The sequence below is a fragment of the Trichosurus vulpecula genome, chromosome 7 (genome assembly GCF_011100635.1).
Source record: "Trichosurus vulpecula isolate mTriVul1 chromosome 7, mTriVul1.pri, whole genome shotgun sequence".
In the NCBI taxonomy this organism is placed as follows: domain Eukaryota; kingdom Metazoa; phylum Chordata; class Mammalia; order Diprotodontia; family Phalangeridae; genus Trichosurus; species Trichosurus vulpecula.
Genome location: NC_050579.1, coordinates 17,005,412 through 17,018,764, shown reverse-complemented (window position 1 = coordinate 17,018,764; position 13,353 = coordinate 17,005,412). Strand labels below are relative to the sequence as shown.

The following is a 13,353-nucleotide window of genomic DNA, read 5'->3' as shown; positions in this document are numbered from 1 at the left end:
TTCTGTCTCCAAGGCCTCCAGAGGGCCAGCTACACATCACAGTAAGCACTCCATAAATGTTTGTTATTGTTGTGTTCTGATAAAAATGTTTTTAAGAGGTGGGCTGTTTGTGTTGGTGGAGGGAAGAGGGGATTTGGTTCTTTGAAAAAAAAAATACATTTGGCTATGAAAAGGGCAACGCCCAGGGAGAATGGAGAACATTTCATGTTCTTATTCCAAATAATGCAGATAGCCCAGCTTGCCAAGGGCCCATATTGGGACGTTCAGACCAGATGATTGAAACTGGGCCCTGTCTGGGGGTGAATAGACAACACGTTGGATTTGTGTGCTGGTCAAGGCAAGAATGGATGTAGAGAAGGACCTAGGCCGAAAAAGTCTGGGCACCAATTACATAACTCATTGATGTGTGTTCAAATCAGATCAGAGACCAGCTCAGACTTAGGTTTGCTTGCTTCTCTCTTCTAGACTATGAGCTGTAGGGAAGGCTGGTAAAAGCCACAGTTGGGGCATGAAGATCCTAGTGTTCTGTTTACTTTCTCTGTACAAAAATGTTAACAGAAGAGTCTATTCTCTAAGTTACGGGCAGTGGCTGAGCAGATGGGGAATGGCAGCCAGAGCTGGGAAGACTGTGGACAAGTCACTTGAGGATCAGTGGCCCCAGCAGGTTCCCAGGGGGTCTGTCCTCCCCCAGAGCTCCTTCCATTCCTCCTCCGTTGGTGTCTAGTAAGTAGTTCATGCATCACATTTAGACAAGTAATAAATGCTTGATGATAAATAGAAATTTTGCTTTTCATTTGGGTTTTTGTTTTAATGAGACTGAGTGCACCAGGTTGGAGGACCTGGGTTCTCCTCTCAGCCTCAGTTCCCTCAACTGCAAGATGAAGGGTTTTACTAGACGACCTCAAAGGTCCCTCCCGTCTCTGAGCCTGTGATTCAAGGCCCTTTTTGATAACACAGTCCTCATTCTCACCACATGTGGTCAGTGGGCACCCAGTTCAGTCCTTTTTTTTTCTTTTCTTTGCCTCAGTTCTTCCATCTAAGTAGTGAGTGTGTTACATAACCACTGATGTCCACCAGGACTCTTCAGTTTGCCAACATCAAGGACACATCTGAGAGAAAGAAAAACAGGGCAGCCACAATGCCTGTGTGAAGGGGAGGATGTAAGAATCTACCTTCTCTTCCAGCCAAAAGAGGGAGAGCAAAGTTAGGGCCCATCTCCTTCATGGCTGCTGAATGCGGCACTGTTCTTTTGTGTCCTAAATATCGGTGGTATTCTGCATCTGACCCTAGCAGTCCAAATTGGGACCAGGTCCCCAGATAGATCACTCTTCAAATGCGGTCTCTTTGAAAGGAAAAAAGTCTGGAGAAATGCACATTGAAAATGACACAAATTAAATTTTATACAGGTTAGATTTAGGTTATAGTAGAGTGTGTGTGTCTGTGTGTGTGTGTGTGTGTGTGTGTGTGTGTGTGTGTGTGCATGCATGTGAGAGAAAGAGAGAAAGAGAGATTGGGTGGGTGGGGAGAGTAGGCAAGAAGTCTAGCCTGTATTCAAACCAAAACAGTTCATTGGGAAACATCGACGAGTTTGAGATGCAAATGGAGGGACATTTTCCTGCATTTTTCACAACTGATGTTCGGAGACAGCTAACTCCATGGACATTTGCAGAAGGGAAAACCCAAGAATGCCAGAAAAAAGAAGTCATTGCTATCCTCCACTCCAACACTTTCATGTGTGGGTTGGATCGGGTTGACACCCCCTGTCGACTCCCAAATGCCACGATTCCATGGATCCTCAATTTTGTCTGGGTGGATTCATTCCTCTCTGCACTCATGCAGATTCCAATCCCTTTCTCCTCAGCCCAAGGTCTTTGAGGCCTGCTGTGGCCCCCCAACCACCTTCTAACCACCTGGGTAATGAGTATCTCTGCAGTTCCTTGGGCCTGGGTCCTTAGATGACAGGCATCCTTGTAGTCCTGGAACCTCGTGAGAAGTCTTTGGGGCTTGGAAGGACCTGCTAGATCTTGTCTTGTATATTTTCTGAGAACTCGGGGTGGCCCACCAGTGTGATGGGGCATCAGGGGAGAGCTTTGTGGAATTTGCCATTCTAAGAGTCCAGGAGACCTTCCTTGAGACAGGCAGTATGGGCCAGTGGAAAGAGCTCTGACTATGGTTCTACTTAATCTCTCTGGGCCTCAGTTTCCTAAAGTTAGGGGGTTGATGTTCCATGATCCCCCTCTGATCCCAAGAAAGAGCAATCTAAGTTTTTTTCAATTTTAATTTTGGGGGGAGATGGATTTACGTGCCCTGACTCAGCACAGCCCATAATGCAACAGGCCTTAGTAAGCAATAAAGCGGGTACTGAAGCCTTGCTTTATTTCATAATCCCAGGCGTTTTTCTAGAAAGCATCGGTAGCCTCCAAACACGCCTGACTCAATATTTGCATCCCATTCTCATGACCAAGCAAATGTTTGGTTTGAATCCAGCCCAGTATAAAACATTTCGGTGGCCCTGGCCGGCTGGAGCTGTTCCTGAATTTCTGTCCGTACTGGGAAAAATCAGCCGGGGCCACGAGTATGTCTAAAAGTGTAGCCAAGGTAAGTGAACAGGGAGACCTGCCCTCCAACTCCCCTGCTTCTCTTCCCCAGTGGTGCCCAGAAAGGTAACTTGGTTACTGGTTACTCTCCATTATTTGGTCTCTGCTCTCCTTGCCTACTTGACTTGGCACAATTGATCCTCTGTGGTGAGAACCAGCATAAATAAGTCTGATTTTATTCACTGCCAGCCTTACCTTCTCATCCTGTTCAGTTCTTGGAAAAAGAGACAGAAATGGCCACTGCTTTTGCCCTCTTTTTTCTGGGCCCAGCTTGGGTATTCTAACTTGCGTATTTCCCAAGGAGAGATGATAAGCTAGTTAAAATTTGTATGGACTGGTCAATTTGGAATATTTCTTTTTGAATGACTTCTTCACTATGACCATGAACTTTCCAAAATGATTGGGCAAAGAGAGATTGGTCAGACATTTGCAGACACCTTGAGCTCCTGCCCCTGCCCTCACCCTCTTCAACTTAAGAAACGTTATTTTCGTAGTATCCTAAGATTTAGAGTCAGCAGGAACCTTGGAGAGAATGTGGTAGAGTCCCCTTATTTTACAGAAGTGGGAATTGAGGTGCAGGGAGGTAAAGGGGCTTCATAGGAACACAGATTCTGAGCTAGAGAGAGACCATCTAGTCTGCCAACCCTGTCATTCTGTCAAATGAGAAACTGAGTCCAGGGGAGAGTCAGTGACTTTGCGACTGGCAACTGGGTTGACTGGAGTTCTCTGACTCTCACCCCACATTCTTCCTTTGCTCCACATGGCCTCTTAGCTGGCTGGCAGTGTGACAGCTGGTGGACCTGGTGTGGGGAGCTGGGGCAGGCAAAGCAACCAATTCTGAGAGCTTGGTTGTTGCCATGTGTAGTAAGAGAACAAGCCCCCTAGGTGTAACTGTTTACAGGGAGTGGGAAGGAGAAGATGAGTGTTTAAAAGTGCCCTCTTAGTTCTAGAAGAAAGATTCTGTTATGAACCGTAGGCCCAGATAATGTGGGGTCATAGCCTTAGACAGTAGCAAAGGTCCTCATCACCTTCCTGATGTCATAGTTGCCTTCAAGAATGAAGGACAAACAGCAATCTCTGAGCAGAAAAGGAGCTGGAGACCAAACTTCCAGTTGAGCAACATGGCTTCCTTCCTTCCTTCTTTTTTCTTTTTTCCCTCTGTCCACATACAGTATCACATCAGCCCTGAGGGTCTTCACCTCCTATATCTTTTTTTTTTCAAAGAGGCCATTCTCAGCCTCTTGCACAGCCCTCCCTCACTTAAAGATGACTCACTTGTATGTCATGGCATCACCTTCGTGATGTCATGGTCCTCTTCGAGAATAAAGGACAAACAGCAGCAGCAGTAAAGATCCCCCTCTTGTCTTCACCAAAACCATCCCAGATGAAGGGAAATGTTATTTCCTGTTTTTTAAAATTTAAAATTTCAATTTATTGGTATCTTTTATCATCATCTTTATGTTCAAATATATACCCCTCCCCACCCAGAGAGCCATTTCTTATAACAAAAACACAAAAGATAAAAGAAACCCATTTAGTAAAGACTGGCCAAAGCCTGTGCTGGATCTGACAGTCTGTGCAAAGTTCCACACCCATAGCCTCTTCCGCCTCTGCTAAGAAGAGAAGGACGTGCAATTTTCTCATCTCTTCTTGGGCCAAACTCAGTCATTCTAATTAGTGCATCCTTTTATTAACAGCTCTGAGAGGTGGTAAGGGAGGATCGGGAACTCTTGGGCATCAGTGAACTGAAAATCAAAAGCCGAATTCCCCAGTTTCTCCCTCCCCACTTTGGGGGCTTTTGGCCTGGGTTCCCCTTTTCCTCAGGACTGTTCTTTTCTCCTCAGGGTCATCATTCTAAACCCTTCCACTTAGTTAATCTCCCCAAGTTCTAATAAACCAACCAAGGCTTTCATCCTGACACTCTATTATCCTTCTGCGTCATCTACGACTCGGGGGCCGCCTGCCCTCGACAGAATTTCAGAACTGATGGAGAGCCTCGATGGCTCCAGCCTGCCAGGCTAGATGGGGCGTCCCAAAAGTCAAAGTGTAGCTTGCGGCTTTGAGAGCTCTCCTGTATTTCTGCAGGGGCGGGAAAGCCAGTCAGATGCAGCCTCAGTCACACACGGCCAAGTCCCTTAGCCTCTCAAGGCCTCAGCTTCCTCATCTGTGAAATGGAGAGCATTTGAGAGTTGTTGTGAGAATCAAAGGAGATAATGTTTGGTGAGTGCTTTTCAGACCTCACGGCGCGACGTGAATGCTCACCATCACCATCCTTGCTGTTATTTAAGTAGTGTCATGTCGTGCCATCACATTCCCCGTTTAGAACCTGACTTCACCAGCAGAGTCTTGGTGAGTCACCAGAGCAGGACTTCAACCCAGATATTGCTTCTGACCTTAATGCCGTCCAGCCTCTCTCATTCTGTTGGACCGATTAAGTAGAAATTTTGGACCGAATTTGTCCCTATTATTATTTCTTGTTAAGGGCCAGGCTGTGATTTCATTGTATAGGTTCCGTCCAGTGAGTGAACTCCCTCCACCAATAGTCTCAGAGAGTAACTTGGGCTCCTGGCTAATGGCTAACATTTATGTAGCGCCTACTGTGTGCTGGGCTCTGTGCTGCACACTTTTTACAATTATTTCCTCGCTTGAACCTCACACCACCCTGGAAGAGGGAGATGCCGTTATCATCCCCATTTTATGGGTGAGGAAGCTGAGCCAAACAGAGGTTAAGTGACTTGACCAGGGTCACACAGCAAGAGGGAGTGACTTAGAGATAGAACCATCTTCTTTACCTCCTCCTTTTCCTTCTTTTTCTCTTCTTCCTCTTCCTCCTCTTCTTTCCTCTGTCTTCCTCCTCCTTCTCTTCCTCCTCCCCCTCTTTCTCCTCTTCCTTCCCCTCTTCTTTCTCTTCTTCCTCTTTCTCTTCCCCTTCCTCCTTTCTCCTCTTCCTCTTTCTTCTCTTCCTCTTTCTCTTCCTCCTTTCTCCTCTTCCTCCCTCTCTCTTCCTCCTCCTCCTCTTTCTGCTCCTCCTCTTCCTCCTCTTTCTGCTCCTCCTCCCCTTCCTCCCTCTTCATTATTACTACAGTTGTTCCCAGACATGTCCATCGTCAGGCCAGGCTTTCAAGGTTATTATGTCCTTTACTTGCTTTCACGTTGCTGACTTTTGTTGGGGAAGGGGAGGAGGGTTTTTACAGATCATAAGATTTAGAACTGGCTCAAAGAAAGGAAGCCTCTTTCCCAGGGTCACACAGAGTGTCGATTCATAGGATCCTAGATCTCAAAAGAACCTCAGAGGCCAGCTCACCTAATCTCTTCATTTTAGAGATGGAGAAACCAAGGCCCAGAAAGGTGAAGTGATTTGCCCATGTCACACAGGCAGTGGCTGAGTGAGGATTTGAACCCAAGTCCCTTGACTCCAAATCCAGGGTTCTTTCCATGGCTCCATGTCTTCTTTCAAGTCTAGTGCCTTATGCCAATTAAAAAGAAGCTGTCTTTTCAAATGAGTCTATACTCATTTTCTCTCTGGTCTCCCCAGCCCCTCTCCTGGTGCTCGGAACCCCTGAGCCTGGATTTGTCCCTGGTGGACAATAGCTTTATTTGGAAACTATAGATGAATGTAAATGAATATAAATAAATAACATACATGAAGTGAAGCCCACCACCAGGTGGGGTGATAGCATTTGACATAGAGATTGGCAGTTTGGGCTGAGCTCGGAATTCTTAGATCAGGAAAGAGGCCCAAAGAGAAGAGTTACTTAGGCTCACAGACCGAAGGCTGGAAGGGAACTGGGGGGTAATAGGATTGCACTTTTTCTCTTTCCATAAACGTTCTCCCTGAGCCTGGATGCTTCTGACTTCAAATCTAGCATTTTTCTCAATGTGCCACATTGTTTTCCTAGCTCCGTCCTGGGCCTTCTTCTCTATTGTTCCCTTGGAACCGTCCGACTCGGGGGACTTAACCAGCCCTGACCTCTCTCTTATCCTCCAGCCTCCTATTGGACATCTCAAACTGGATGTCCTGTAGACATCTTACACTCAGCAAGTCCTGACCGAAACTTATGATCTTTCTTCCCAAACCTTCCCCTCTCACTGTCAAGGGCACCACTATCCTACCAGACATCCAGGCTCCCAACCTGGGTGCCACCCACCCCACCATTGCCAATCTCTTGCTAGCTCCTCTTGTTTCTCCCTGATGTTCTTCTTGTGCACACATCCCCTTTTCCCTGCTGACATCGCCTGTTGTGTTGGTACAGGCCTTCATCACCTGCCCTGTTCTCTCTGTCTCCATTCTCTCCTCATTCCAGGGCCTCCTCCCACTCAGCTGCCAAAACCATCTTTCTCAGGGCTTTTGTTTATTTGTTTAGGCAATTGGGGTTAAGTGACTTGTCCAGGGTCACACACCTAGTGTCTGAGGCCAGATTTGAACTCAGGTCCTCCTGACTCCAGGGCCGGTCCTCTATCCACTGCTCTGCCTTGCTGCCCCCAAAACAGCTTTCTCAAATTCAGGTCTAACCAAGACACTGGCTCCCTATCAGTCACCTGCAGGATCAAATATAAAACTCTGCTTGAAATTTAAAGCCCGTCGCACTTTACCCCACTCCATATACTCAAAAATCCAATGACTCCGGCCTCTTTGTTGACCCTTGTCACCCCACCCCCACTCACCCTTCCCTTCTTGCCCCTCACCCCCATACCATGCATTTCCCTAGACTGTTCCCCATGCCCAGAATGCCCTCCTTCCTTATCACTGCCTCCTGGATCCCCTGGCTTTCTGTAAGTCTTGGCTCTGACTCTGCAGGAGGCCTTTTCTGTTCCCCTCCATGCTGGTGTCTGTCCTCTGAGATTACCTCCAGTTCACCCTGTTGACATCTGGTGTCGCTGTAGCTGTTTGCCACCGTTGTCTCTCCCATGAGAATATAAGCTCATGAAGGCAAGGACTGTTTGGGCCCTTCCATCTAGAGGCAGCTGGATGTGAAGCTGAGTGAGCCCTAGAGTCAGGAAGACCGGAGTTCGTGTCCATACTCAGGCATTTACCAGCTGTGTGAACTTGGGGAAATCAATGAATCTCCACCACCTGTGAAAGAAGGTTAATAAAACCATCTTACCTCATGGGGCTGTCATGAGGACCAAGTGAGACAATATTTGTAAAGTGCTTAGTGCAGTGCCTGGCACACAGTGGGTGCTTAATAAATGCTTATTCCTCCTTTCCTTTTATAGATCCTTTGAGTTTGGTATAAGGTCAAAGACATTGACCCAGGAGTCAGAGGATCTGACATTAGGGGTTTGATATGGATGACTTCATCTCTGGATCTATGGTTCATTTATGTATTCCCACAACCTAGTTACGGAGCTCTGCACACGGGGAAGATTCAATAAACATTGGTCAGTGTTTAAGCAGCCAACCCCAGGGGCAGTGACAAGATCCACGGAGGGCCCAGATGGGCTGGGATGTGTAAATGATGACGGCAGAAGCAACACAAAAGTCACGGTCAAGGATGAGTCTAAGCATAAAAGGAAGTAAGCCAGCCAGGCAGGCAGTCATCAGGTATTTGATACTGAATGGGTACCCATACCTGCGATGCATCCAAAGCACAAGGAGATTAAAAAGGCATGGGCCTCTGACAATTCCCAATGGGCCACTCATGGTAGAACGTGCATGGAGAAGGAAGAGGCCGGGATGGGTTGAGGACCGGAGAGACGGGCACCCTCCCTTCTTACTTCCACTGCAGAGAATCCTTGGCTTCCACCTGGTCAAGTCCCTTCGTATTCACCAGGCTCAGCTTCCTTATCTCTAACATGAGGATGTTGGATTAGATGACGTCTAACTAAAGTCCCTTCTGGTCCTACAGCCTGTGTACTAGGCCTCTCTAGGTTTCAGTTTCCTCGTTTGTACAATAAGGATGTTGGGCAAGTGGCCTTCAAGGATCCTTCCAGCCCTGGGTCTCTGAGCCTATGAGGTCTGGTATCTCCTACAAGAAGCCTTTCTTCCTTCCCTTCTCCCTCCTCCCCAAATCATTAGCTATCTATTTATTTGTGCACGGGTAGCATCCCTTCCACAGAGACAGCCTGGCATTATAGATAGCAAACTGGCCTCAGACTCAGAGAGACCCAGGTTCAAGTCCCACCTTAGCCTCATTCTGGTTCAGTGACCCTGGGGAAGTCACTTCTCCCCTGAGTGCCCCCAGGCCACCCTAAACCCAGAAGTTGCAGAGAAGACGCTCATCTGTGTTGTCTGAGAAAGTTCCTCATAGGAAGCTAGCTCCTTGCCCCAGTGAAATCACAGATTTGGTTTTTAAAAAATCCTTCGAGTAAAATGGAAACTCAGCACAGTCTTCTTATGCCTAACACCATAGTAAATTTATGTGGTTCTTATTTTTGCTACCAGACCTGTGCTACCCTCCTTAAATAGCCCCAATTTATCTTGTTTGTACATAAGTTTTTGCATGTGGTTCCCCCTTCCCCAATTAGACCGTAAGTCCCTTGAGATCAGATTTCTTCCTTTCGTTTTTCTTTTCTTTGTATCCCAAGCCCTTACCACAGTACCTGGCCCAGAATCAGTGATTGATAATTGCTTTTTGTCTGACTGACCATCATTATCCACAGTGCCCTCCAGCAGAAGAGCTTCCTGGGACACTTGGGGGTTAAGTGACTTGCCCAGGATCACACTACCAGTAGGGGCAGAGGAAGGACTTGAACCCTGAGCTGACTCTGAGACTTGGTTTCTGGCCACAGGCTTTTCTCTGCCCCTCTCTGATGCGTAACAAATGATTCCTTTCGGCTCTGGACCTACCGTTGATGTCCAGTGATCTGTGCTATAGACCTTCATTTTGTGTCTTGGACCCCTTGGACAGTGTCTGGTGAAACCTGGGGATCCCTTTGAAGAATCATGCTTTAAATTATGGAAGGAAATGACAAATTTCAGTTAGAGGTTAAGGAAAATGAAGATGTCTTTTTTTTTTCCAATCCAGCTTCACAGAAGCCTTTGAAACCCATCTACGGACCCCAGATTTGGGTTTCCAGTTCTAAATCCTTATAGGATTGGATTGGAGATCCCACTTCACCCAAGCATCCTTCCTTGTTTTTATTTTCCACTTGGGCTGTTCTGGGTCAGCCTCCAGAAGAACTTTTGATGTTGACAGACAGGGAAGCTGCCCCTCAGAGAAGCAATCTGTATCTTTTTCTTCTTAATTGTAACTGTAACTGTCATTTAAAGGACTCTTAAAGCATGTAAAGTGCTTTGTACTTTGATAATATCTATAAAAAAAGTTATCTAATTTGATTCTCACTACAACTCTGGGAGGTAAATACTATTTTATCCCATTTCACAGACAAGGAGACCGAGGCAGAGAAAAGTACAGGGAGAGAAAGTGTCTAAGGCAGTATTTGAACTTAAGTCTTCCTGGCTCCGAATCCAGCTCTCTACCCACTGTGCTACCTGGCTGCTTTTTAGGGAACAGAATTTGCAAGAGGGAGAGGGAGAAACATGGGATTAAGGAGAATACTTCCATTACTCGTTTTGTGGTAGTTGAGTAAAGTCCCGTCCCTTACTTCTTGGCCTGGCGGGCCTTGTGTTTCAGATTACTTTCTATGATGACAAGAACTTCCAAGGTCACCACTATGAGTGTGACAGTGACTGTGCCGATTTCCACACCTATCTGAGTTGCTGCAACTCCATCCGAGTGGCCGGCGGGGCCTGGGTGGTTTATGAGAGGCCCAACTTTGCTGGGAACATGTACATCTTAACTCAGGGTGAATACCCCGATTACCACCACTGGAGGGGGCTCAATGACCGTCTGAGCTCCTGCAAGGTCATCCATCTGGTGAGTGGAGATTTCATGGATTCTCTGGGACAGTCTAGAAAAAAGGCTTGATAATAAGTCTTCTTCTCCTCCTCTTCCTCCTCCTCATCCTCCTTTTCCTCTTCCTTCTCCTTCCTTCTTCCTTCCTTCTCCTTTTTCTTCTTTGTCTTCCTCCTCATCCTCTTTTTCTTCCTCCTCTTCCTCCTTTTCCTTCTCCTTTGTTTTGAATTCAGTTTTATCTTATTTTCAATTCCACAGTTTTTCCTTCCTTTCACCCTTTCACCTCTCCCTTAACCATTAAGAAGGCAAGAAATGCAAAACCCATTCCGAATAGGAAGTCATGCATAACACATTTCCATGTTAGCCATGCCCAGGAAGAAAACAACAACAACAAAAAAAAGGAAAAAGCTAGAAAGAAAATAAAAACGTGCTTTGATCTGTACACCTCTCTATCTAGAGGTGGATGGCATTTTTTATCATGAGTCCTTTAGAATTATGGTTGGTAATTGTGTTGATGAGAGTTCCCAACTCTCTAAGCTTTATTTGGACTCTGCAGCTTATCATGGGTGGGTGTCTTTTCTTAGTTACAGTCACATGATCACATTCCATGCCTTTGCCCCAGTGGTCCAGCATTTCTGTACTTCACTCCTTCTTCCCCTCTGCCCTGTAGAAGGAATCCTTATGTCTTTTCAAAGCACAGCTCAGGTACCAACTCCTACACAAACCTTCTTGATCCCTCCAGTCACGAGCTTGTCTTCCTCTTGAAATGACTTTGGATTCCCTTGTATATTCTTCCTGTGTTCTCGTAAACCCACCGTTACCTCCCCAGTCGACTACAAGCTCCTGGAGGGCAGGGGATCCTCAGCAGCCTACACAGTACTTTACCCAGAGTGGAAGCCTAAGAGACAGTTGTTGCCTTCAACTGAATAAGCTCTTTGGGCCTTTTTACTAGGCCCATGATGCTCTCCCTTTGGGGCCTAAATTTGAAGTTCTCATTGGCTAGCATTTCCATTACCCTTTTAGGTTGCCAAGTAGGACGGGTAATTATGTTTTTCCCTAATTTTTATTGATATCTTTAATTTTTTACAGCACTTCCAGTTCCCAAACTATCCTAACCTTTGCCCCACCCAAAGAGTCATCTCCTATAGCAAGGAATGGTGATGGTGGCCAACATTTATCTAGCATTTTGATGTTTGTGAACATGTTACCTCATTGACCCTCACAACAACCCTGGGCGGGGGAGAGATGCTATTATTATCATCCCCATTTTACAGATAGGGAAACTGAGCCCAAGAGAGGTCACATGGCTTGCCCAGTGTCATCCAGCTAGTAAATCTCTGAGACAGGATTCAAACTCAGGTTTCCTGACTCCCAGCCCAACACTCTAGTTAGTGTACCACCGAGTATTCAAAAGAAAGAGAAAAATAAGGAGGTCAGGTAAAATTAACCAATCCATCAACCAAGTCCAACATTATATCCAGTGTCCACACCTCTAGTTCCCCATTTCTGCAAAACCAGGAAGGAGGCACATCCTCATATCTCTTCTGGCACAAACTTGGTCTTTATAAGGGTAATTAATTCTTATTATCAGGACTGTTTTCTCTGGGAGGCTAAGTCACTTCTGTCTGGTCAACCCTGTAGTTAGCGAAGCTTGGAGTCAGGATTTAGTGGGCCATCTAGCGTCTTAATGGTGGTCACCGATGCCTGTTGCTTCTTTTGAATAATGGCCTATGCTTATTGTTGTCTTTGTTTTCCAGTCAAGTGGAGGTCAGTATAAGCTTCAGATCTTTGAGAGGGGAGACTTCAGTGGCCAGATGTATGAGACCACAGAGGACTGCCCTTCCGTCATGGAACAGTTCCACATTCGTGAGGTCCAGTCCTGTAAGGTCCTGGATGGGGTCTGGGTCTTCTATGAGCAGCCCAACTACCACGGCAGGCAGTACTTCTTGGATAAGAAGGAGTACCGGAAGCCTGTGGACTGGGGCTCCGCATGTACAGCTGTCCAGTCATTCCGCCGTATCATGGAGTGATGCAGGGCGCTTGTGAGTTTGGACCGGAGGCTAGATGCCACTAGTCTGGTGGGCAAAACCACAACTGTAAATAAAGCGATTGATAAGCACACTTTGATGGCCTAAGTGAGTTTCATAAAATGCTTCTTGGCACCAACAGTGATATACCACCCTTGGCATAAGGATGTTAGGCACTCCTTTCTCCAGGTCCATCATCACCTTTGCACAACCCTGGTGTCTCACCTCATGTCACTGGGAGCCACGCAAGGAGATATTGGTCATTAGTAAGATTTTTCTTTCCAAAATACTAAATAGGAATTTTCTGTTCATTTAGACCTTTGGTTTCATTGGCATATCAAATACCCAATGTGAAAATTCCCTGTAGTAATGCAGATCTGTCTTTCTTCTAGAATATATAATTTTAGAGCAAGTCCTGGGCCTCTGATTTAGACATGATCACAACCAGTATGTGTCAGAGGTCAATTTAAATAATTTATTTGTAATTATAAAGCTGGTCTTCCACCTTCAAAGCCATGTGGTCTCCCAAATATGATGAAATAGTGTGGCGCAGTGGGAAATGGACATTGGCTGTCCAGCCAGAGGATCTGGGTCCAGGTACCAGCTCTTCTACTTATTATCTGTGGGACTGTAAGAAGTCTTTGAATTTCTCTGGTCTCCATTTCCTTATCTGTGAAAGAAGGGCTCATCATCCCTTGGTGACCAGTGAGGTCCCTGCCAGCTCTAGAGTCATGATCCCATGGAAGTCAGAATGCATGGTCAGTATAGGAAGTGCCCCCCTCATCTCCCAGATCAGAAGGTGCCAGGGTCTCCTCGCTCCTAGAATGAATGCCTGCTCTTTGGTTTGGTTTTGAAAGTCCTTCACTGCCAGGCTCCCCAGCTTACCTTTCTAGACTTAATGCCTATTACCCTCCTGCACACACATTTGGC

At 46.3% G+C, this 13,353-nt stretch overlaps 1 protein-coding gene across 1 annotated transcript; it reads left to right on the top strand.

Moving 5' to 3' along the window:
• The first annotated feature begins 2,577 nt into the window (after window positions 1-2,577).
• CRYGS (crystallin gamma S) lies at window positions 2,578-12,426 on the top strand. Its single transcript, XM_036769081.1, has 3 exons — window positions 2,578-2,598; window positions 10,175-10,417; window positions 12,154-12,426. The coding sequence occupies exons 1-3, from the start codon at window positions 2,578-2,580 to the stop codon at window positions 12,424-12,426; spliced, it is 537 nt and encodes a 178-aa protein (XP_036624976.1).
• The last annotated feature ends 927 nt before the right edge of the window (window positions 12,427-13,353 follow it).